General features: G+C 31.5%; 1 protein-coding gene across 2 annotated transcripts in view; it reads left to right on the plus strand.

Annotated features, from left to right (window-relative positions):
- Positions 1–10,927: 10,927 nt before the first annotated feature.
- LOC122046867 overlaps positions 10,928–25,260 on the plus strand; it is a 58,601-nt gene continuing 44,268 nt past the window's right edge. For both annotated transcript variants that reach the window (XR_006130409.1, XM_042607778.1), the window contains exons 1-7: positions 10,928–11,083; positions 11,209–11,311; positions 11,422–11,485; positions 11,756–11,857; positions 11,928–11,992; positions 12,969–13,067; positions 24,026–24,105. Coding sequence is in view for 1 of the 2 variants with exons in the window: in XM_042607778.1 (XP_042463712.1) it covers positions 11,019–11,083; positions 11,209–11,311; positions 11,422–11,485; positions 11,756–11,857; positions 11,928–11,992; positions 12,969–13,067; positions 24,026–24,105 (578 nt within the window). In the remaining variant the exon portion in view is untranslated. The remainder of the gene's footprint in view (positions 11,084–11,208; positions 11,312–11,421; positions 11,486–11,755; positions 11,858–11,927; positions 11,993–12,968; positions 13,068–24,025; positions 24,106–25,260) is intronic.

Genomic DNA, 25,260 nt, shown 5'->3' on the forward strand with positions numbered 1-25,260 from the left:
GCAATAAAAGCAAAATGAAACCAAATTTGAACCTATTTCTATATGGGGTCAATTGCAATGACAGAGTTGTGTGTCTTGCAAAGAGAGCGAGAGAAGGTGAATGTCAAGTGAGGATGAGAGATGTGTGGATTTTTTTTGATTGATTTAGGAGCGAACTAAATTTCTAAATGGGGATAACTTGTTTAGTTGCCATGTCTACTTGATGGATTCTTTCTGAATCCAACCCAACTTCAACTTGATGCGCAAAACCAATTTATCGGTTTAGTTTGACTTATTTGACTAATTTGGTGTCATACCCTTTTGATTACTAAGTAGCTACTTCAATGTAGCCAAAGCAACCAATATGTTTCCTCATTCTATTTTAAAGAAATTATGTGATTACATTTTCACTAAGAAGTGATGTTTTGATGCAATGACACCAAAAGTCAAATAAAAAACATATGCTTTGATAATAAACTTGTCTTATAAAGATGTATAAAGCGTTTATGCTTTATGATGCTAAATGCTTTGGTTTGCTTATTAAACACTTAGGTTGTCTAACATTAGAGTTAAAGACCACTGGGAACCTTGCTTCAGAACACTAACAACAATATAACACTACTACAAATAATGGCGCAAGTGAATAATAATTCAAAGAAAGTATAATTGCTTAGCACTACTACCAAATAATGAAAACAAGTGGACTAATAATTCAAAACAAAATTATTGGACCAAAGTTGTATTTTGTAACCTGAAGACAACAATGATCATGAAGAAATCGTTTGGGTTTGGGATGATGCTATAGGAGTTGAAATTGATGTTGATACATGATGAGATTTCGTTTATGATGAGATTTTGTCTAGAATATGTAATTTTTATGTTTAATTAATATGATATAAAGTGATAGTAGGAGAGTAGATTTGCCATATATATGTTATTTCCATTGTTCACTATGGACCTTTTATTTATCATATCAAAGGATATATAACTAACTTTATTTTTATCTACAAATTGTAACTTTTGCTCTTGATAGGAATGACTTGTGATTGTAAAACTGTTGGAAAACCTCATTTTCAACATCAAGATAAGACAAATACACAATCTCGAATTATGATTGCCAATCACACAGCTTGAAATTCAAAAAGAGGTTAGAACTTTCTTGCTTATAAGTAAACCTTGCATATATTTTGATGGAAACAATACTCCTGTAGAATGTCAAAACATACAAGGTATGTTATATAATCAAATGGATAAAGCTTCAAAGCCAACACAATATATGAAACTTATGAATTTTGATATAGTTTGGTATTATGGTTATTTCATGTTTTATTTATCCTATATAACTTGCCTTTGATAGGATTGACTCTTAAAAGTAAAAATGTTGGAAAACCTCATTTCTAACTTTAAGATAGGGCAAATACTCAACCATAGATTTTGATTGACAATTACACAACTTGAAACTCAAAAGAAAGAGGTAGCATCTTATTTATACATCAACAATCTTTTGTATGATTGGATCCGATGCTACTTCTTTCTATTGATTCGAAAATCAAAAGAAAGAGGTAGCATCAAATTCATTTTTACCCTATCAGCCTTAGTTTTGTGCATGAACTATTAGTTGCCATAGTTAACCATTTACACTTTCCAAACATATAATTTATCTTAGGAACACACATGAACAAGTTAATTAACATCATCATTACTTCCTAATGTTTATGTCAGCGCTCGCTTAAAATTTCAATTCTAGTGACTAGAATACAAACAATTTGGAGTTAAACTTTACATTTTGTCATTATGTAGACTTATTTATGATCAGGTTATAATTAAACCTTGTTTTGAGAGAATATTAGCCCTTATGAAGTGCATACTAGCTAAACTGTTAAACTGTTTGCATGAATACATTTGAATAATATATAATCGAATCAACTATTATGCTTGGCAAACTAGATAAGTTGTTAAACCAATACTAAGAATATAAATATGCACATCCATTTCTTTTCTAACAACTCAAGTTTTTTGGATAAGTAATTAGAGAATCAACTTTAACATAATACAGGAGTTCATGTTTTCAAATCTGCTAGTGTCAGTAATATACCAACCAATAAATGGATGGGGTTTGTAATACCAATATTGGGTTACCAGGAAATATGGTTAAACTCGATAAATTATTGATTTATGGATTGTTAGAGGAACTTTCTAAGAGCAAATAGCAAAAACCATAGCAATTCCTTCTATGCAACTATTGTTTAGAAATAAGCTAGTTGCAATCTAGGTTTGGTTTGAGAAAGGGAATTAACAAGAATCCATTTTAATTGCTAAGAGACCCGATCCATTGTATCTAAAAATCTAGTAGGACTTCTATAGTTTCTTTATATTTGCTCTATTTGAGAACCAGAACTAAAAAGAACCAATCTAATCACTGAAAGGCTTGATCCATTGTATTCACAATTTGTTTCATATCCCATTAATTGTCATAAGGTCCGCCATTCCAACAAATGGCATGTGGTACAAGTTGCACTATCTTTTATCTTTCATTGCTCCAAACTTCCGTTTTGGAACAGTAAAGTCTGCTTGCTAGTAAATGTTGTTGCTAGTAAATGCTTGATTATGAGAAGCATGGTAAGCTTTTCCTTTTGCCTTGTGCTGCTTGCCATCAGCATGGAGCAGTAAAGTCTGCTTGTTGGTCGTAGTTGTATTGCTATATATTTTATTCAAGTCTATCGTGCAAGGGAACTTGAGAACGTGGTAACTAGCAGAAAAAGTCATAATGCTTTTGATTATGATTTAAAACTCAAGTTGATTATATTTTGTCAAACAGTACTTGTACAGATTGTCAAAACATTCAAGGTGCATTAAATAACCAAATAGATGAAGCTTCGAAGCAGCAACACAATGATGTACAAGGTATTAGATATAAAAATATATGCTATAACCTTTATTCAAGTTATATGCTATACAAGGTATAACTCTTATTTAACCTTTTCTTTTATATGCTATAAACTTTATTCAAGTTTATCATGCAGGGGAACTTGAGAACGTGGTAACTAGTGGAAAAGGTCAGAACGTTCTTATTTATGATTTAAAACTTAAGTTGTTTATATTTTGACAAACAATACTTGTGTAGACTGTCAAAACATTCAAAGTGCATCAAATAACCAAATAGATGAAGTTTCAAAGCAGCAACACAATGATGTACAATGTATTAGATATAAAAATATATGAAACTTATAAATTTTTTATTTCAAAATATTAAGTTTCGATATAGTTTTGTATAATGGTTATTTCATGTTTTATTTATCGTATATGACTTGTCTTTGATAGGAATGACTCTTAAAAGTAAAAATGTTAGAAAATCTAATTTTCAACTTCAAGATGGGGCAAATACTCAACCACATATTTTGATTGACAATCATGTAACTCGAAACTAAAAGGAAAAGGAAGCATCTTATTTTATACATCAGCAATCTATTGTTTTTTTTATATAACTCTTATTTGACCTTTTCTTTTATATGCTATGCACTTTATTCAAGTCTATCATGCAAGGGAAATTGAGAACGTGGTAACTAGAGGAAAAGGTCAGAACATACGTTCTTGTTTATGATTTAAAACTCAAGTTGTTTATATTTTGTTCAAAAAATACTTGTGTAGTCTGTCAAAACATTCAAAGTGCATCAAATAACCAAATAGATGAAGCTTCAAAGTAGCAACACAATGATGTACAAGGTATTAGATATAAAAATATATGAAACTTATGATTTTTTTTAAATATTAAGTTTCGATATAGTTTGGTATAATGATCATTTTATGCTTTATTTATCCTATATAACTTACCTTTGATAGGAATGACTCTTAAAAGTAAAAATGTTAGAAAACCTCATTTTCAACTTGAAGATGGGGCAAATACTCAACTACAAATTTCATTGGCAATTACGCAACTCGAAACTCCAAAGAAAGAGGTAGCTTTAGAACCTGCTTGATTATAATTTAAAACTCAAGTTGTTTATATTTTGTTCAAACAATACTAGTATATATTGTTAAAATATTCAAGGGGCATCAAATAACCAAATAGATGAAGCTTCAAATCAGAAAGACGTTGAGTTACAAGCTTCAAATCAAATTGTTGAAAATGATTTTATGGACAAAGAATTTGATCAAGGTAACTTGTGCAAAGGATGTAATAAATTATTTCACTGTATTTATTCAACCATTTATTTCTCCTTTTTTTTTTCTATATGTAGATAGTGAAAGTGAATCTCCTAATGCTAAGAAGAAAACTAGAGGCCCTACATTTATGAAAGAAATTTGTAGTCGACCTAGTACGCTGCCATATATTAAGATTCAATGTGATGGTATGAGACGTCCTATAAGATCAAGAAGAAATAAATTTACTGATTTTTTAGGTACTTTGGAAAGAAATGGTAAATTTTGTTCAATTGACGTGCATAAAATGCCCCTAGAAAATAAGAAAAAATTGTTAGATGTTATAAAGGTAATTGAAATGTTATTGTAAAATTTTATTATTAAATATTTTTTTATGAGGGTAAATTGTCTAAATGCTTGTGTAGGAAAAGTACGACCTTTCTCCTAGAACAGAAAGTTGTACACTACGTTCAATAGCCAAAAAAAATGAAGAAATTGGAGTCAGAACTAAAAAAAAAAGTATTATGATCATGAGTTGTCAATGCAAGTTCTTTTGGAAGAAAGAGATAACGAAGCTTTTGTAGAGCAATATGTGAAATGAGTTGTTTAGTGGAATTAAAAAAAAAAATCAAAGGTATATAATATTTTATCTATTTAGAAATTTTTCATTTTTACTTTTGTATTGTGTATCAATTTGAATTTAATATATTAGGAACGAAGTGAAAAAAATAAGATTGCTCGGAAGCAAAAGATAATGAATTAGACAACTGGAAGAAGATCTTTTGCTCAAGTGCAACAAAAATTGATAATTTATCTTATTAATCTTATAATTGTACATGCATTAGAATCTACAAACTTTTAACAATTGTAATTTTAGAGAAAAGAAAAGGGGCGACCTCCATCACGATTCGAATTATTCCATGTTTGCTTCACTCATGTTAATGGAAGCCCCTCAAGCAACATTGTGGTGGAAAAATTGGTAAGTTACATTATAAACTTCAACTATATTACTTTCAAAGATATTTGTTTTCATCATGACTATGTATAAATTATGACTTTTGATTTTTTGGTAAAGGCTGCAATAAAATAACTATAAAATCAACTTCCTGAAGATGAGGATGATCGAGTTGGTCAAAATGACATATTTACTCAAATCATTGGACCAGACAGACTAGGGCGAGTATGTATGTTTGGTGATGGTGTTAACCCATTTGATTTATGGGGAGAAGTTTCAATTCGTAGTACATGTAACCGAATAGCGATGGAGCAAAAGACAAAGTTAGAAAAAATGGATGAGTAAGTTAGAAAGCAAGGCCACCACATTGCAATGTTAGAATCAAAGATTTGCAATCAGCCAAACCAAAACCTTGGTTCAAATTACAACCATATACAATACATAACATCATCTAGTAGTCAATTACTTTCTAATCCAATTAGTTCATCTCTAAGGGTAAAGTCTTTATCTAGTTTTATTACTTTATTATTATATTGAGTTAATACTTTGTTGATTTGGCATGGTCTTTTTGGGTTAAGAATATAAGTTAGATGCGTAAATGGTTTTTCATTGTTTATTATGATATTATTTATTATTTGATGGCCATAATGAGTTGGAGTTTACTTTCTTGTAAGCTATATATGTTTTGTGTGAGCTTATAATTATCTTGAGTTAGTCGTTTATTAATTTCTTGTAAGCTGTCTTTATGTGAGATTTTTCAGGTCTTGTTCATTTTCTGCAAAAATTCCCTTCTATTGTTCAATTCACTTGTATTGATGAGTTAGAGTTTGCTTTCTTCTAAGCTATATATGTTTTTGTGTGAGAATATAATTATCTTGAGTTAGCCATTTATTGATTTCTTGTATGTGTATTGCTGCTTATTGTGAGAAGTTGTGAATTCAGTTAGATTGAGTAATAACGTATAATCTTATTTAGCATAATTATTGTTGTTGATGGTATATCATATTCGTTTTCATCATAATCTTCTCTTTTTGCATTGTTAGATTGGATTTTCTGTCTCGATAAAATGTCTATTTGATTCGATAAAAATTGTGGCAAAAGGAGTTTTTCGTAGCATGGATCCAAATACTGAAGTAGGAAGACAGACGTTGGGACCAAATTAGTATGAAATACAAGTTCTAGTTGTCCTAGAATGGGAAGAGAGTTTGATTAGGTCATATGATCTTTTACAAAGGTTTGAGGATGCACTTGGAGGAATGATAACTTGGCCTTGTCATCTGGTATGATATGTAACTTTTTAATTAACTACTATTTATCGTATATGTCCGTCATGTTATGCCACTTTTTAAAACCAATATCAATTATATTTGTAGTTGACAGTTAATGAAGAAGACTTTTACTGGTGCATTTGGAGTTTTGTGGCCCAATAATAAGGTAATTGTTAATGTCTTTTTAAACTAATTATATTTGATGCTTTGGAGTTTTCTCGGTTTATCATTTGGTAAATATTCACTAGTTTGAATTAAATTTTAATCTCTTTATTTTATGTTTTTTTTAATTTTATTTTATTTACACATATATGAATTTTTATTGTAGGTGACAAGAATATTGGATTTTGTTTAAGATGTGATGGTTGAGGAATGAAGATGCACCACAAGTTTGGTTATGTTTTGCTTTATGAGACTTAATTTTTTGCTAGTTCTTAAACTAAATACATTGGGTACATTTGTAATTGATATGTAGATATTTTTTGATGTGATAAATTTATTAGCCTTGTGGATTGGAAAATTAATGACAATTATTGATTGACATTTTAATTTCTATTTAAAACTTTTTATTTGTATTTATGTTAATTTGTTATATGCATGAATATTATATCATGAAAATATTAAAAATGGATGACATAGTTCATAACATATGGTGTTTTTTACATCACAATAGAATATCAAATCCATTAGAGACTTTTCAAAAAGTCATCATAAATAACTATTAATGATAATTTTTAAGTCCTTATAGACTACTATATAAGACATTTGTAAGTATCATTATAAATTATATAATGAGGCATTTTAAATTAATCTTATAAACTATCATTAAGGACATTTTTTATTGTCACTATAAATAAAATACTGTTAGAATGTATACTAAAAGCCTAGTTTTTGTATAAACATTTATTTAGAAATAAAAAATCATAGTGGTCAATATCTACATTTATTTGTTAAATGTAATTTGTTCAATTAATTTATATAGTAGACAACATGGTGTGTGGTGTCACACACAGAAGATCATGTTATGGGTTCTTTATAAATTATAAGCAGTTGCTTGCGACTAAGATGGAAAGGAACAAACTGTTGAAGTAGTCGTAGTGTAATTAAGTATTGGTTATCTTAACTAATAAATTACACTCATACACTCAAGTGTATTGAGTAGGACCATTTTAGGTAAGTTTTTTTTTTACTGACTTTATAAAAGAATTATACCTTAGTTATTATGGAAGTGTGTGCTCTTAATCATAATATAATAACAAACACATATATTTAGTATTTATTTCTTTGACTTATCAATGGGTGAGATTTAACTCGATAAGTTGGGAAATGATATTACTTATAGTGTGTGTTGTTGATTATAGAAGGAAATTGTGTCCTAGTAATATAGGTCGAGAATGACCCTAAGAGGAGCTCATAAGGATTGTCATGTTAAACCCTGTAGGTAGACTTAGTCCAACATGACGATGAGGTTGAGTGGTACTACTCTTGGACTAAGATATTAATTAAGTGAGTTGTCAGTAACTCGTTTAATTAGTGGGCATTCATTATCTTAAACACAGGGAGACTAACACACTCATGATAAGAAGGAGCCCATAATGTAATTTGGGATTGATGCGGTAGTACGATAATAACTCTCTAGTGGAATGAGTTATTATCGATGAACTTGAATTGTGTGTTCGGGGCGAACACGGGATACTCAAGCTCATCGGAAGGCCAAAACCAATTTCTCCTCTAGGTCCCTGTCGTAGCCTCATTAAAACCTCAAGTCTATCCAAATATAAGCTCATCTTGGTGTCCAAGAAGGGGGCCGACCCAATGCTTGGTGACCAAGCAAGGGCCGACCACATTGTCCTCTTAAGGGGCCGGCCCCTTGCTTGGTGCCCAAGCAAGAGGGGGCCGGCAACATTAATTCAAACAATGAGGGGTGTTTTGAAATTTTAAAATATTCTCTTTATAGAAAACTACAAGTTGTAAAAGAGAGATTTTAAATTTAAAAACTTTCCTTATTTGAATTAGGCCACATGCTTTAAAAGAAAGTTTAAAAGTTTTAAAACTTTCCTTTTTTAACCATCCTCATGGTTTAAGAAAAAAATGAATAGGAGTTTTAAAATTTAAATTTTCTATCACCATGTTAAAAAAGGAAATTTTTTAGAATAGAAGTTTCAAATTTTAAAACATGTTTTAATTTTTGAAACTTTCCTTTTTAACATTCACTTTAGGAAATTGAAAGAGAGCTTATAAAATTTTATAAGAGTTTTTCTTTGCTTATCAAATTTTTACAAGGATTATTTCTTTCCTTTTAATTGTGGCCGACCACCTTGCTTGGTGCCCAAGCAAGGGGCCGACCAATCATCCTTTTAAAAGACTCAATTAAATTAAACCCAATCAAGGATTGGTGATTGATTCAATCAAGAGGAAAGAGGAAAAGGAAAAATAAGAGGAAGATTTTATTTTTTGTAAAAAATCTTTCCTTATTTGCCTTGAGCAAGTAATATAAAAGAAGGGGAGGAGAGGCCTCAAGAAGATGTGCTATTCTTTTCTCTCTTCTCTCTAGTTTTCTCCTAAGGGTCGACCACCTCTTATGGTTCTTCATTGTGGCCGGATACAAGAAAAGGAGAAGAAGAGGAGAAGTAGGGAAGACAACAACTCTTATTCTCTTGTGGAGTTCTTCATTGTGGTCGGCTCTCTCCCTATCCCTTTTCCTGCTCTCTTTGATTCCTAAATTGGTGGTGGTGGCCGAATACTAGAAGGAGGAAGAAGAAGCTTTGGGTGGTGTTCATCTTGGAGGATCGTCGCCCACACGACGTCCAAGGCGAGGCGAGGAATACGGTAGAAGATCTCGAGGTCATTAGCATACAAAGAGAAGGTATAATTAGCAATTGTTTTCCGCATCATGCTAGTTATTTCTTTTTGTAAGAATTCCAAATACAAGAGACATTAGATCTAGTTTTTCAATTTTTTTTTCGAGTTTGTGTTTTCTTTATTTTTCGAATTTGTGATTCAATTGTTCTTTTTGGTTAACCTAGAGTTATTTAAGGAAATTAAATATTAGCTTTCCTTAAAAGGATTTGTCTAGGCGGTGGTGGATGCTCCCATACCCAAGAAGGCCATGTGCCTCGTCATGCAGTTCTGGAAACCAATTTTGGAAATTAATATTTAATGGAATTAATAACATAGGTGGATTTGGATTAATAATGTTAAGTTCCGCTTGCGATCCAAATCTAAACCATCAAGAATAGATAAGTTAAATTTGGAATCAATGATGTTAAGTTCCGTCTGCGATTCCTAATTTAACTTCTAAAGAACACAATAGGTTATTTAAGGAAAGGTTCGACACTTGTACAAAATTTTTGTACAGTGGAACCGATACAATTTTCCTAGGACTAACCAACAAATACAAGATACTTATAGTTGTTCCAGTAAATGATTTTAAATGGCATATAAATTTGTCATCATTACTATAATAACAAGGCATGTATAAATGCCATTACAAATTTTATAGTGATATTTTTTTTCACTATAACAATTATTCATGACATTAATGGTGTGATTATTTTTATGTTCTAGTGACACTAGGAAATGTCATAAGGCTTTAGACGACATCACTATAAAAGACATTTTAATTTAATATCATTATATCAAAAGTGTCAGTATAAGTAGTATATGATGACACTTTTACAAGCCATTAAAAACATATATTCATGCTTAAAATATAATTATACCAACACTTGCTCTTATTCTTTTATTTTTATTTTAAATCCAGTCAAATTACTTTTATTTTTATTTTAAATCCAGGCAAATTATCTTTTAAATGTCCCTCTTTGACACTTTGTTGCAACTGAAATATTTTACTAATATTCTCTTCCCTTTTTCTTCTTGGCTTTAAATATTTTCTTTTATGTCATTGGAACTCAAATTTTGATCTCTTTGCATAGTTCTTCTTATCATAATGATTGTAGTGATGATGATGATAATATATTTCTCCTTTCCTTTTGATGGGATCATAATCTTAATACACCTTTCTATGAGGACAGATCCTTTGGTCCATAATTTATAGATCAGGGGATAGTCCACTATTATAAATCCTTGATTTGGATGGACCCTACCAATTTAAAGATGGACTCTATCTAAATCAACGATCCTCATACAATGGACCATCCTTTGATCTGTAAATTGCGGACCAGAAGATCCCTACTGCATCTCTATCTATTATGATTAGAGTTGATAATATTCAATATGACTCAATAATACTATATGATTCAACAAGACTTAAAATATAATCAATAGCAATAAAATTAAAAAATGACACGACATAGCCTAAATATATATACGGATCGATACAAATTCATCCATTTACGAAAATAATTTATCAAAAAAATCATTAAAATCTAATTATTTTAATATGTTTTTTTCTCTTTTATTTTTGTTGATCGATTTACTTGTAACATGATTAAAGAAAATAGAATTTGCCATCCCTAATTATAATTTAATTACATTAAGGACAAAATTTGGGGATTTTCTTATTTTTTGCCTTTTGTTATAAATATACCAATGACGAGAGCTCGCCAAGCAGGTCCAAATCCAAGTCATTTTGTGCGGAGTGTGGAACCAGATAAATGAAATGCCCTTTCCTCTTCTTTTGAAATCCAAGGCGGGAGGGAGATAACGGGGCGTCCATGGCAGAAACCCTAACATCGTCCCAGTCTGCTACGGAATCGATCCACTTGGAAAGCATTCGCAGGTAGGATTGTCGGTGCTGTTCCCGGTTTTTTATTTGTGAAATTATCCTTTTGATTTTTTCCTGCGACTAATCTTCGGTCATTTGTGTTGCATTCATACTTTCACTTCAAAATCGAAATCTTGAAGTCGCTTGAAGGTTCTCTCTGAGACGCGAGACAACCTCTTGAACTCTTCTGATGCCTCATCGGAGGATTCGAAGATGTTAGAGGGTTGCATTTTCAATTTTGAGGCATGTCTCTAGTCGGTCCTAACTTACTTCCTTTTTGCCTAGTTTCTTATGAGACCCATTTTTTTTCCCCCCAATTCTTCAACGTGCTACGAATGCTTGAATTATCTCAGGAAAAGCTTAAGCTGCTCGATGGGCAGGAACAAGATGTTGCATCTCTGAGCCTTGAAGAATTAGGCAAGATACTACTCATCTGACGGTCTTTAAGAATTTTGCAATTCATGCATGTGCTACCTTCATTTTTTATTTTATTGGGATATCATTTACCACCTGGAAATAATTAATAACGTTCTCCTTGCTAGGGCTTTTGTGTTTTTGGTGTTTAGGATGCAGTGTTTGTTCTGTTTGAATTTTTTCCTTTCTCTTTTGTTCAACAATTGTCAGGTGTTTGTGTTTTATTGATGGATATTCTCTCTATTCACTTGAGTCAGTTTTGTTATATTGCAGATGCATATGTGGATAAATTGAAAAAGGCGATCTGCTCAGCGGAAGAAGAGAACTCGAAAGTTTCCAGTGAAATTGAGGCACTCACAAAAATGTTTGTTGAAGGTAACTATACTAAGATGTTACATTCTTATTCTAAGTGACATGATACCATTAACAACTTGGAATGTTGCAGTCTCTGTTCAATTGGATGGTGAAATTGAAGCATTGAGTTACTCAATGAACTTCATTGATGCAAAGGTGGTACTTTTTTGTCCTAATTTCTTTCATCTTGCCTGCTGACTTCTAGGCATATTTATTAATTTTAGAGTTCCAGATCTGCAACTCTTGCCACATCATTTTGATATTTAAGTTATGTTTTCCCTTCAGATCGTGTTCTTGTTTTCCATGTGATACAGATGACACACATTTGGGTTCTTGTTTCACATGTTCTTTTGTCAACGTATTCAGTTTAAAAACTTAATATCACATGTCTCTAGTGCTTGTCTCTTTACACATATATTTGATATTCCCTTTTCCACATCTAAAGCTGAATGCTTCGTCTTTGGGCTCAGAGAATGGGCATTATTTCCTCTAAAGATTCACTTTGATGAACATTTTGTTAGCTAGAAGATTCTTTAGACTTGCATTGGTAAGAGCCTCATGCCCTTAGACCTTGACCCTGGTTTATGTACTTGATCCTTGGTTCAACACATGATATTTTGTGACTGTTAAGTTACCAGACCATATTAGAGTTCCCAAACGTAGTCTCGTTATGCTCTTTTTTTTTGGAATACATTTTTGAGGGAATTTGGGCTGTAGTACTCCAATGCTATAGTAGGACATCAATGTTCCATCATGTCTTCCACTTGTGTTTTTCTGATCCTATCTTAATAAAAAACAGTAAGTTATTGTGAAATGATTTGTAGTGACTCATTGAAAACTTGATCTTAATATCAGTTGTCATCAAATGTTTATTGGCAATGAGATTCAAATTTTGGGATTAATTTTGATAAACCTAGGATTACTTCATTCTTGGTTATGCTCATGAGTTACTTTCAAATGTAAACCAACCATTTTCTTTAAGGACTGTTAAAGAAAGATTTAATGCTTAAATTCTTAGTTTTTTTGAATGATTTCTCCTAGCTAACACAAGAAGTCATCTAACTGTCCTATTTCATCTCTGGCTTGTTATGAGGCCTACCTTAAATGAGGATAAACATTTATAATTTTGCAGGGCTTAAATTCCTTGAGTTCAATTCATGCTGATGATGGGGTACTCAATGGAGTGATGCATGAAAGCCCATTGCACTTGTTTAACGCGTACAAATTTGAGGTCACTGTAAACTTTTAGTCTATATATTTCCTAGAAGTCTGTCCCATATAAATCGTTAAAGTTTATTTAGCCTGGTTTCTTATTTATTGGTGGTCTCAAGATTTGCTTCTTTACTTGAGATATGTTGAACAATCATCTTGGTAGTATATTAATGCTTTTGCTTTAAATATATTGTAAAAGTTAACATTAGTACCAGATGTGGATAGGTGACCAAGATGCTAGTTATGCGTTTGATTAGTCATGATCAAGTATTACTACCTGATGAGTGATTGCATATGTTGACGTGCTATCCAACTAATCCACAGTTTAAGATCACAAAAACCCAAAAAAATGGTCAGGAGATTGGACGACTGTAGCAGAGAGCTTTTTGGTCAAAGGGGAAGAAGAAAGGCCAGGGAGAAGGAAGTTGAAAAAGACTAATTATTTTTTCCTTTTTGGTAATGACAATCACTTGTTTAATTACAGTTTAATGTTTACTTCACTTGCTTTGTTATTTCACTTTATTGATTCTTTCAAGGTGAGTAGTAAAGAAACATAACATATGAGGGATTGTAAGATTTTTGTTGGTTAGATTGTGTGTAATGGTTGTGGTTCATAGAATTGAGTTGTTCTAGACTGATCTTGGGTTGAGAGAAAAAGGTGTATCTAGTTGAAGTTGCCAACAATATTTTGTTCACTCTAAAATCCTCTGTATTGATGCGTTAAGCAATAGGTTATGCGACATTTTTGTTTCATTTGGACTTGCTAGTTATTCCATACTTGTCCATTTTCCAGGCTCCTTACAAGCATGATGCATGATACTACTTGAAACTCTATGCTTTCTAGAGAAGTCTTGAGTTGGCATCAGACATGTGGAATTATCTATCCATGAATTAGCAACTCACATTTCAAGGTTAATACTCTTAGATGACATACCATCACAAAGTAGTAACCTCAGGGAAAGATGAAAAAGAACCCATCAAGGATTGAAATAGAGATTGTCTTCACTCACTTGGTTTGTCTAAAGATTACATAAGGAGAGCGAGTGAAGGTGATTCTAACAAGTATCTGTTTGTCAATTGATGCGTGGTAGATATGGAACATCCTGTTCTATGGTCTTCAAAGTAATAAACTACATGATCATTAATAATGCTTTGAGAATTGTCTAGATTACATTGCCTAGTAGAATGATTGTCCCATTCAAAAGATTGTCGAGATCATGATTGTTAAAATTGATCGATACCAATTTTGATAGTTTGAGCTTGATAAGTATTAGTAGAGGCCTATATGAACTTTTTTGAGTAATCAATCACGTCAAGAAAGATTGATGGGGAGTTGGGAAACTAGGATTTCATAGAAATCAACTATAAATGATCTAGATTTCATTATAGGATGGATAGAAATGGTTGAAATTTGGCCAACAAGAGTGAGAATGGATGAAATTAATTGGAATTTTGTCAAATGAGGAGGTTGCTTTTGGAAATCTTGATATTTCTTGAATCCAAATGAATTTGGAGAGAGAATGTTTCACACTCACTTGAGTCACACCTTAAATTTCTTAGACTCTTAGCAACTAGAGGAAGGCGAATAAACCTCGCCATGGTCAGTCCCAAGCTAGGATAAAAGAGGAGATTGTGTTAGATTGCTAGCTAGAGTAAAACATAGGCAAATATTATGTATTCATCCATTAAACTATTCATTGATGCTAGGTTATTTTTGAAAGTAATGTGTTGTAGAGTCTGACTGCAATATCTTGGCAAAGATCGCTATATATTTATGAGAATTTGAATGTAGTGTTAAATATGTAAGAGTTTTCATGTCCTAGGTTGGATAAGAACATACAAGGTTTGACGTGCCGTGCCTCATGAAATGGGTGGTATTTACCGTTCCGGTGTGGGACTGGCACCAACATAGCGGTTGCCAGAGTGACGCAAGGTTGCGGAGGGCGCTACAACTTGCAGTGGTTGTGGAGGGCGTTGTGACGAAGGTTGTTCTCCAGCTTCTATGGCGAGATGTGTGAGTGCGGAAGAGAGGGGTGGTTGGAGCAGTGGGGAGAAAAGGGACGCAGCACCGACGTCGGCAACTCGCGTGGAACCTGTAGGCGGTCGGGCATGTAGAGGGCAAACACACAAGGAAGGGAGAGAGAACAACCTCGCTGAGGGACGCCGCGATGTAGGCTGATCTTTGGCTTCTGTGGTGGGACACGTGAGCATGGAGGAGAGGGGTGACCGAGTATTGGGGAGAAAAGGGACGCAGTGCTGACATTGGTTGCTCGCATGGACGACACCGACGGTAGGGCGCAGAGGGCGGACTCGCCAGGAAGGGATAGAGAACCGCGATGGAGAACTTTAGGTTTTAAAAACTTAGCATTTAATTGGGAATACTTAGGCTAATTGATCCAATCCACTCCTAATTTAAATAAATAGCCAAACATACTTCCTAAAACCCTAATCGAATCATCCCATTAGAACATATAAAAATGTATTTAAAATTCCAAAAAATTCTAATAAAATTTTATATATTCTTAAAACCCTCCGTGGGGGTCACAGTGCCGCGACAACCTTTGCAGGTCGCTGTAGCTGTGATTTTTTTAACTTTTTTGATTTAGTTAATTTTTTATTTTTTAAATATGTATTTTTTTATAAATAAACTATTATTAATAATTGTTATAAAATATTAAAAAATATTTCAAAATTTTTAAATAATTTCAAAAATCAATAAATATTTTATAAAATATTTTTTTTTAAAAAAATTAATTATAAATTTAAAATAATCTAAAATTTTTAAAAATATAATTCTTAAATATTTCAAATAAATTTTTAAATATTAAAAATTTACAAATAAATTAAAAAAAATAATGTAAGATTTTCAAATAATTTTATAATTATTTTTAGCCTTTTAAATGATTCTATAATTTTAAATTTAGTTTTAAATATTGAGAATTACTTATTTTTAAAAATCATTTTATGAAAATTTAATAGACATTATCTTATGAAAAAATATTGAAATATACATTCAGCATCTCAAAATATAGAACATATTTAATAATCAAATAGTAATAGAATTTATATACATTTATATTTAAAATTTAAAAAAATACCGAAACTATATTGGCATGACATGATAAGATATCGAAATCATATCGTTCCTGTCGGGACCGAAACCTCAGCACAAGTCAAAATTTTAAACCTTGAGGGCACATGATGGTTATGGTTTTGAAACAAGAAATGAAGAAGAAAAAGTTACATTAGATTTCGCGATAGCATATAAATTTATAATAATTAATACATTTTCAAGAAGAGAGAATAACACTTGGTTATGTTCAAAAGTAGAAATAATAAATTACAAATTGATTTTCCTATGGTTAGGAAGAGGTATAAAAAATTTATAAAGATTACAAGGTCATCTCTGTTAGGGGTGTTAGATACGCACCTCAAAACATAATATCAATAAAAGAAAAATGTGTTTGACTCATAGGATCAAGTGGTGGAAGTTAAATGATGTGAAATAAAGTAGCTTTAAGGAGAGGGTATTAACATAAATATTAGGAGAAATATATGATGACTTAAATACAATATGGGATAAGATGAAATCAGATTTAAAACATTGGCCAAGAGTGTACTTGGTGAGTCAAGAGGACAAAGATCACTAAATAAATAATTTTGGTGGTGGAATGAGGAAGTACAAAAGAAAAATTAAAGGAAAAAAGAATTGGCTATTACTATACACTTGTAAGAATGAAGAAAATTTTAAAAAGTATACAATTGCCAAAAAAGAGACCCAGGGAACAATCAGTGAAGCTAGTGTAGAACATTATGCTTGTATCTACAACTTGATACAAAAGAAGGAGAAAGAGATATTTATAGAATAACTAAAGTGAGAGAGAGGAAAATAAGAGATTTTACCCAAATAAGATGTATTAAAAATAAATCTAATAGAGTATTAGTGAACAATGAGGAAATAAAAGAGCGATGGTAAAAGTATTTAAGTAAGTCAAAAGAGTATAAAAATTTAAATTTTTATCAAATAATTCAAATTTTAGAAGTAGAACAAAATATCAAATGAGTGAAAAATAGAAAAACGGTTGAATTTGATGATATTCTAATAGAAGTATAAAAGTGTCTGGAAAAGTAGGGTACTAAATGACTTACAAAGTCATTTAACCTATTATTGAAAATGAAGAAAATACCTTATTAATGGAGGGGAGCACTCTAATCCATTGTATAAAAATCAAAGAGACGTTCAAAATTGTGCAAATTATAAGACACTAGACTAATGAGTCATATCATGAAACTATGGGAAGACAAATAGAAAAAATATTACGGAAGAAGACTAAGGTGGTCAAAAATCAACTTGGATTCATGTTGTAATGGTCGATGATAAAAGCTATACATCTTCTTAGATAACTGATTGGAAAGTATCCGAAAAAGAAGCAAAACTTACATATAGTATTTATTGACCTAGAAAAAACTTATGACGGAGTCTTGAGGAAAAATATGTAGAGAATTTAAAAAAAAGAAAGGTGTGAGCGTAGTGTATATTAAAAAAATTAGGGATATCTACGAAGATGTAATGACAAGAGGGAAGATTCTAGGCGAATAAACCAAAGTATTTTTTATAAAGATAGGTAACTTGAAGTTTATATCTTTTTATCCTAGTCATAGATGAACTCACTGTACATATCCTAGACAAGTTACTATGTTGCGTATTGTTTGCGAATGACATTGTTTCAGTTGATGAGATACTTAAAGGAGTAAATGCTAAATTTAAATCGTGACAGGAAATATTAGAAGTAAAAGATTTTGGACTTAGTAGAGTGTAGACCAAATATATGAAATTTAAGTTTAGTAGTATTAGAATCGTTTTTGCAAAAGGATGAAGATTAATAGAGGTTTTTGCACATTGGGTGCTGCAAGAAAGATGAAAGATATTGGACATTCAGGAGTGAGCCTCTTATGGACCCAATATGTTGTGGAGTAAGAGCTTTGGGAGGCTACAGAACAACCTTAAATAATGGTGTCTCCTCGTTGGTTTGCTTGCTATTACTTTCCGTTGCATATATTTGTTTTAATGCACTAGACAAAGTGGTATTCACCAAGGTTTAAAATTTCGACCCGTGCCGAGGTTTTGGTCGCAGACTGGAATAATACAGTTTTGGTACCGTATCGTATCGTGCCGTGCTGTTATACTTTCAATAGTTTTTAAATATAAACTATATAAATTAAAAAATAAAATATTTAACATAAATATTTTAAAAAATAAACAATATAAAAAATAATCTTAAAATAAAGGGAAAAAAATGAAAATAGATAAATAAATTAAAATTTTATTATGAATTTTAAATTAAAATAAATGAAATATAAAATTAATTAGATAATTTTATTAAAGTTTAAGAAAGCCTCTTTAAATTATTTTCATCATAGCTAGGAGTTGATTAAAATAATTAACCTAAGTTTAATTAAAAAAATCTGAAATCCGACAACACTCACGAGCTCGCACGACTTCAGCGTTGCCGTTGGGTTGTGCGACCCCTCAACCATGGCCGCGGGGATCGCATGACTCCTCTGTGGCCGTAGGGTTGCGCACGCCTCCGCGGTGGCAGCAGAATGGTTATGCGACTCCTCCGCTGTTGTTGCAGGTTCAAGCGATCCCTCCGCTACGACCACGGGTAGCGTAACACGTCGCAATAGTCGTGAGTCTGATGCCGGGGTCGTGCCGATGCCGGTCGACGGGTGGAACGAGATGTTTCACCCGTTTTGGCCGTCTCGGCAGAACACTTTAAACCTTGGTATTCACCCTCCTCTTCCACTCCAGCCATCAATCATCTTGTTTCCAACATAAACCAAGTTTATAATCATGATTAATTTCTTTAAACTAAGTGAAGACAATTAACTTTATAATTTTTATGAAGATATAAAATGTTAATTGCTTTAGTTAATTTACAACATATAAGCTTGAATATAACTTATAATTAGTATTTACTATATTATTTATGAATTAATATCTATATTATTTAATAAAATTATATTTGATTGTATATATTAATAACTTTTAAAAGTTAATCTCTTATGTAAATTTAGTTTATTTATAACTTTTACTTCATTAGGAACATATTTTAATAACTTAATAATATTGTGGTACTAATATTAAAATATCATTTATGTCATCAACGAAAGATTTATGCTATATTAATTGAAACTTAAAATTATATAATTTAAACTTATATATAAACTTGATTGTTACTTGCTAATATATTTAGCTTGTATAATCTTTTCCTTGGGTGATGTAAACCTGATTCGAATGATTATCTGACCTTTGTCAACTGTTGTTTTCTTCTTGACTACACCTATTACACTTCCTTACCTTCCATCACCTCTAATTTGTTTATCTTTGTTGGTGTATCTTTTTTTTTCTTATTCTCACCCTTCATTATATAATTGATTTTCCATTTGACAATTGGGGTTCTTTGTCTTGGTTTGTATAGGTCGTCATAATGTGACACTCATTCAGTGTCAGTTGGAATTATAACGAGGACTACATAACTTCAAAAAGCTCATGTAGGCACAAAATCAATATGCCTATGAATTACAAAATTCATGGAAAAGGCATGACACTTAAACTGTGAATAACTTGTAGATCTAATGCAACTAAAACTTAAATTTTTTAAGCATTCGATCTTGATGCCAGAATAAATACCATTTGGACAACTTTGATATTTGGAATCCTCATCTATCCCTTTGAACTTGTGTTGGATAGAAGTGATGCTTTTAGTAGATACGTGATATCCGTCACACACACACAAATATATATATATATATATATATTCTTGAAATAGCTGTGGTGGACACTTGAATCCACACCATACTTGAATTTTACTTAGTTGATAACCATAATTGAAATTTGAGATGTGATGTTGTATAACAACCTTCATTTATTCTTAGAAGCATGTTGTATAATTGTTAATGCATTCATTTTTGTATTTGGCAGCTCTAGTTTATTAACCTTTTATTTTGTTCTTTTATTAGGCTTAACTTTAAGGGCCTATTATTTCTGAACCCATTGAAAGATAGAAAGAGTATTATTTCTTATTTGATTCTGAAAATTTTCTATTTTCATTTAAAAGTTGAAAAACTAAACAAAATAAATATTTAGTATTAAATTTCTTGACAAATGTTCGTCCAAGCCCGGATAAAAGAGAAAGGTTGTGTTAGGTTGTTAACCAGCATTAAAACTAAGACAAATATTCAATAAATGAATTCATTAAAACTAATGCTAGGTTGTTCCTTAGAAGAAACACGTTGCAGAGTCTGACTGTAACGTCTCGGCAAGGACTACTATATCTTTAACTCGGGTGTAATGCTAAATATGTAAGAGTTTGCGTTGCAGGGTTCAATTATAACATATTGACAAAGACCACTATATCTGCATGAGAACTTGAGTGTCGTGTTAAATAGGTAAGAGTTCTTGCACCATAGGTTGGATAAAGCAAATATTATAGAAAAACTAATAGTCTAAGATTTAGAATATGGAACATAGGAACCCTCACCGGTAAATCGATTAAGGTAATAAATGCGATGATTAGGAGAAAAATTAGTATTTTGTGTGTACAAGAGACAAAATGGATAAGCGAGAAAATAAAGATGATATAGAACTTGAGTTTTAAGTTATGGTACACCGGAAAGAGTAAAATAAGAAATAAAGTGGGTATTATTGTAGATAGTCGTTAAAGGATGAAGTTGGAGGAGTAGTTAGAAAAGAGGATAAAATTATAGCCCTCAAAATAGTAGTGGCAAAAAAAACTATAAACGTAATTAACATATATACATCTCAAGTAGGATTAGATGAAACTATCAAATTAAGGTTTTGAGATGACCTAGATAAAGTATTTCAAAACATACAGCCAAATGAAATGATTTTAATAGGAGACAATCTAAATGTGCATGTTGGAGTGAAAAATGATGAATATAAGAGGGTACATGGAGGTTATGAGATTGGAACTAGCAATGAAGAAGGAAAAAGTATATTGGATTTTATGATAACATATGTCCTTATATTAGCTAATATATTTTTTAAGAAAAGAGAAAAACACTTGGTCACATTCAAAAGTGGGAATAATAAATCATAAATTGACTTTCTGAAGTTAAGAAGAGGAATAGAAAGATTTGTAAAGATTGCAAGGTCATCACTAAAGAAAACTTAACTACCTAACATAAGTTAGTAGTGTTGGATATACGCCTCAAACATAGTATCAATAGAAAGAAAATATATATGACTCCTACAATTAAGTGGTGGAAGTTAAACGATGGAAAACAAAATATATTTAAGGAGAAGGTAGAAGTACAAGTATTAGGTAAAATATACGGTGACTCTAATACGACATGAGATAAGATAACATCAAAGTTGAAAATAGTAGCTAAGAGTGTACTCGGTGAGTCAAAAGTACATGCACCATTAAGTAAGGAATCTTGGTAGAGGAATGAGAAAGTACAAGAGAAAGTGAAGGAAAAACGAATAGTTTATAAGAAATTATATATTTGTAAGAATAGGAAGACTTAAAAAAATATACAATAGCCAAGAAAAAGGCTAAGAAAGTAGTGAATGCAGCAAAAAAATAAAAATTTTGAATGATTATATTGAAAATTAGATACAAAAGAAGGGGATAGAGACATTTATAAAATAGCTAAAGTGAGAGAAAAGAAGACAAGAGATCTTATCCAAATAAAATGTATTAAAATAAATGTAATATGTTACTAGTAAACGACAGAGAAATAGAAGAGCGGTGGAAATGATATTTTCATCAACTTTTTAGGTAACTAACTTAATTTAGGTATTTTATGTAGGTTAAATGAATATAGAAATTTAAATTTTGATTCTAGAATTTAAAATTTAGAAGTAGAACAAACTGATACACAATAGAAAAATCGTTGGACTAGATGATATTCCGATAGAGGTATGGAAGTGTCTAGGGAAATAAGATATTGAATGACTTACAAATTTATTTAATATGATATTGAAAATGAAAAAAATGCTTGATCAATGGCGGGTAAGTCTATAGTTTCCTTATATAAAAATAAGGGAGATGTACAAAATTGTGCAACTTGTAAGGGTATTAAACTAATGAGTCATACTATGAAACTTTAGGAAAGAGTAATAGAAAAAAGATCAAAGAGATCATGGTAACTGAAAATTAATTTGAGTTTATACTTGGACAACAGAAGCTATACAACTTCTCAGACAACTAATTGAAAAATATTAGGAGCAAAAATAAGATTCATACATGGTATTACTTAGAAAAAGTTTATGATAGAGTCTCGAGAGAAATTATATTTAGAATTCTAGAAAAGAGAGGTGTTAGTTTAATATATATTGAACTAATTAAAAATATGCACGAGAATTTAATGACCAGAATGATGACTTTAGGCACATTAACTGAGACATTTCCAATAAAAATATCATTACATCAAAGATTAACTCACTAATTTTGGTAGATGAGATACGTAAATGAGTAAATGCTAAACTAGAATCTTGGTGGAACACACTAGAGGTGAAAGATTTTAGGCTTTGTAGAGTAAAGACAAAATTATGGAATTTAAGTTTAGAAATATTAGATGTAATGACACAATTGTTAAGATAGAAGACGACGAGTTATCTGGAACCGAGAACTTTAAATATTTAGAATCATTTTTATAAAATGATAAAGGGATTGAGAGAGATGTCATACATAGAATACAAGCAGGGTGGTTAAAATGGAGGAGAGCGTCAGGTGTTTTATGTGATTGTAAAATATCTCTAAAACTTAAAGGGAAGTTCTACAAAACGACAGTTAGACCTGCTATGTTATATGACGCTGAATGTTAGACTATAATTTAAGCACATGAGCAGATGATGAGAGTTGCAAGATAAGGATGTTAATGTGGATGTGTGGATATACGAGGATGGACAGAATACAAAATGAGAGCATTAAAGAGAAAGTCGGAGTTGCATCTATTGAGAAAAAACTTGAGAGACACGTTTAAGATAGTACAGGCATATACTTAGACGACTAATAAATGCTCCAGTTAGGAGATGTGAAACTATGACAAATACGTATATCAAACGAGGAAGAGGAAGATAAAAAAAGACTTGGCTAACAATAATAAAATAAGATAAAATTTATTTAAGTATAGATGATAATATAGTAGGGGATATAGTCTAGCGTAAAAGGATCCAGAGCCGATCTCACCTAATGTGATATGGCTTGGTTGTTGTTATTGTTATTAAATTTCTTGACGCATTCAAATTTATTGCGAAGGGGAGCCTTGGCGCAACGGTAAAGTTGTTGCTTTGTGACCAAAAGGTCACGGGTTTAAATTCTGGAAACAGTCTCTTGCAAAAAGCAGGGTAAGGCTACGCACAATGGATCCTTCCCCGGGACCTCGCATGGCGGGAGCTTCGTGCACGGGGCTGTCCTTTTTTTTTATTCAAATTTATTGGTTTTATTTTTTTTCTAAAAACATACTGAAAATAGTTTTCGTGAACCAAAACAATAAATCGATATTTTGTATGTAATTTTCTGCTGATAACCTTGGTTTTCTGAATAGTTTAAAAAGACATTCTTTTGCACACATGAGTGTTTGGCTTTATTCCCTGTTATTCATATGTTATCGTCAATAATATTTTTACATATTGTTTTTTCTATGGACGTGGATCTTGGGCCATCTGGCTACTATACTGAGGCAAGAGAACTCTGGATGGTGTATTTGTTCATTTATTAGGCAATACGACCAAAATCCTAACTTTTGTTTCCATTTTGCCTTTACTTCTATCTAAATGCTTGAAGCTTGATGGTAGAAATATGCACAGCCCTTTTCTTCTGATTTGCTTGGGTATTTAGTCTCATTCTTTCAAAATATATCAATGTTTTGCTTATCATGTTCACCATGGCAGCTTCTTCCATTTCCTGATTATATTTGTTACTTAATGGTGAATAATATGTACAGATTTTTGAACTTAATCAGCGGATTAAGGAGAGTGAAGAGAACCTAATCCTTTTGCAGGATATCGATTATGCTTTGAAAAGGTGCGCTAACTTAATTTTGTAAATTTTTATGCTCATCTTTGCAATTCTTATTTTTCTATGGATATATAAATTATAAAATTATCTAATATATTAATACACATAGTGAAAAATTTACACACTTCTTCCAATTGCTTAATTGCTTCTTAATCCTATTCACTTTTTGTTTATTTATTTATTTTTGAGAAAATGAACTATCATGAAGACTTGCATCCATTGAGTTTTCATGCCTCATGACTTTTGAGTTGTAAGGTTCAGGTGGTTTTGTCAGACAGATGCCATTCTCTTGTGGAACAATTTCTATCTTCTTTGATGACTTTGCAAATTGTTCAAAGTAATTTTATTTAATGATCTAGGTGTAGTTGGTTTGGATATAATTGCTACACACTGCAATGTTTTGTTTAGCTTTAAACCATCGCTCAAACTGAAATGTGGATGACATGGTCTTGTGTTTCATGAAAGCATAATATTTCATTTATTTGAGTGGTCATGTTTTTTATTTGATTTTTATGGTTCACTCTTTTTCTAGAGTCTTTATTCAGTGTAAATATACAACAAGAGTAGCAGCAAGAAGCCATGATTTCCTAATTCTAACTATTTTAGGTTATCTAGGTGGGCCATGATTTTTGTTTGATCTTTTATTGATCATTCTTTATCTGAAGTTTTTATTCAGTTCAAATATACATAATAACAATAGCAGCAACAAATCTCAATTCCAAATCCCAACTATTTGGGATTAGTTACATGGTTCTTGTTCAGCCATTGAATTCTATGAAGACCGTATCTCATTAGTAATATCTAGATCTTTAAGTATCTTATCTTGAAGCTTGTTCTTGAAATTTCAGGATGCTGATGTATTGAAGTAGTAGGATATCTGGACTGTCTTAACCTTGAGAGCTTTGTTCCTATACAAGGGATGAGCTCCTTGCTCGTAACAGTATCAATCACAATATCACCATCATTACTGAAATATACAGACCAATTGAATAAGTAATAAGTGCTGAAATTTTTTTAAATAGTCTGGACACATGCTTACATAATGTAAATATGATACTAGAATTTTTCCATGTATTTGTTAGGTATCTCTGAGCATGGCCAAATTGTAAATAAGTCCAACCTCGAGTGATTGTCTTGACTCTGTGAACTTAGAGATCAAGG

The sequence above is a fragment of the Zingiber officinale genome, chromosome 2B (genome assembly GCF_018446385.1).
Source record: "Zingiber officinale cultivar Zhangliang chromosome 2B, Zo_v1.1, whole genome shotgun sequence".
In the NCBI taxonomy this organism is placed as follows: Eukaryota; Viridiplantae; Streptophyta; class Magnoliopsida; order Zingiberales; family Zingiberaceae; genus Zingiber; species Zingiber officinale.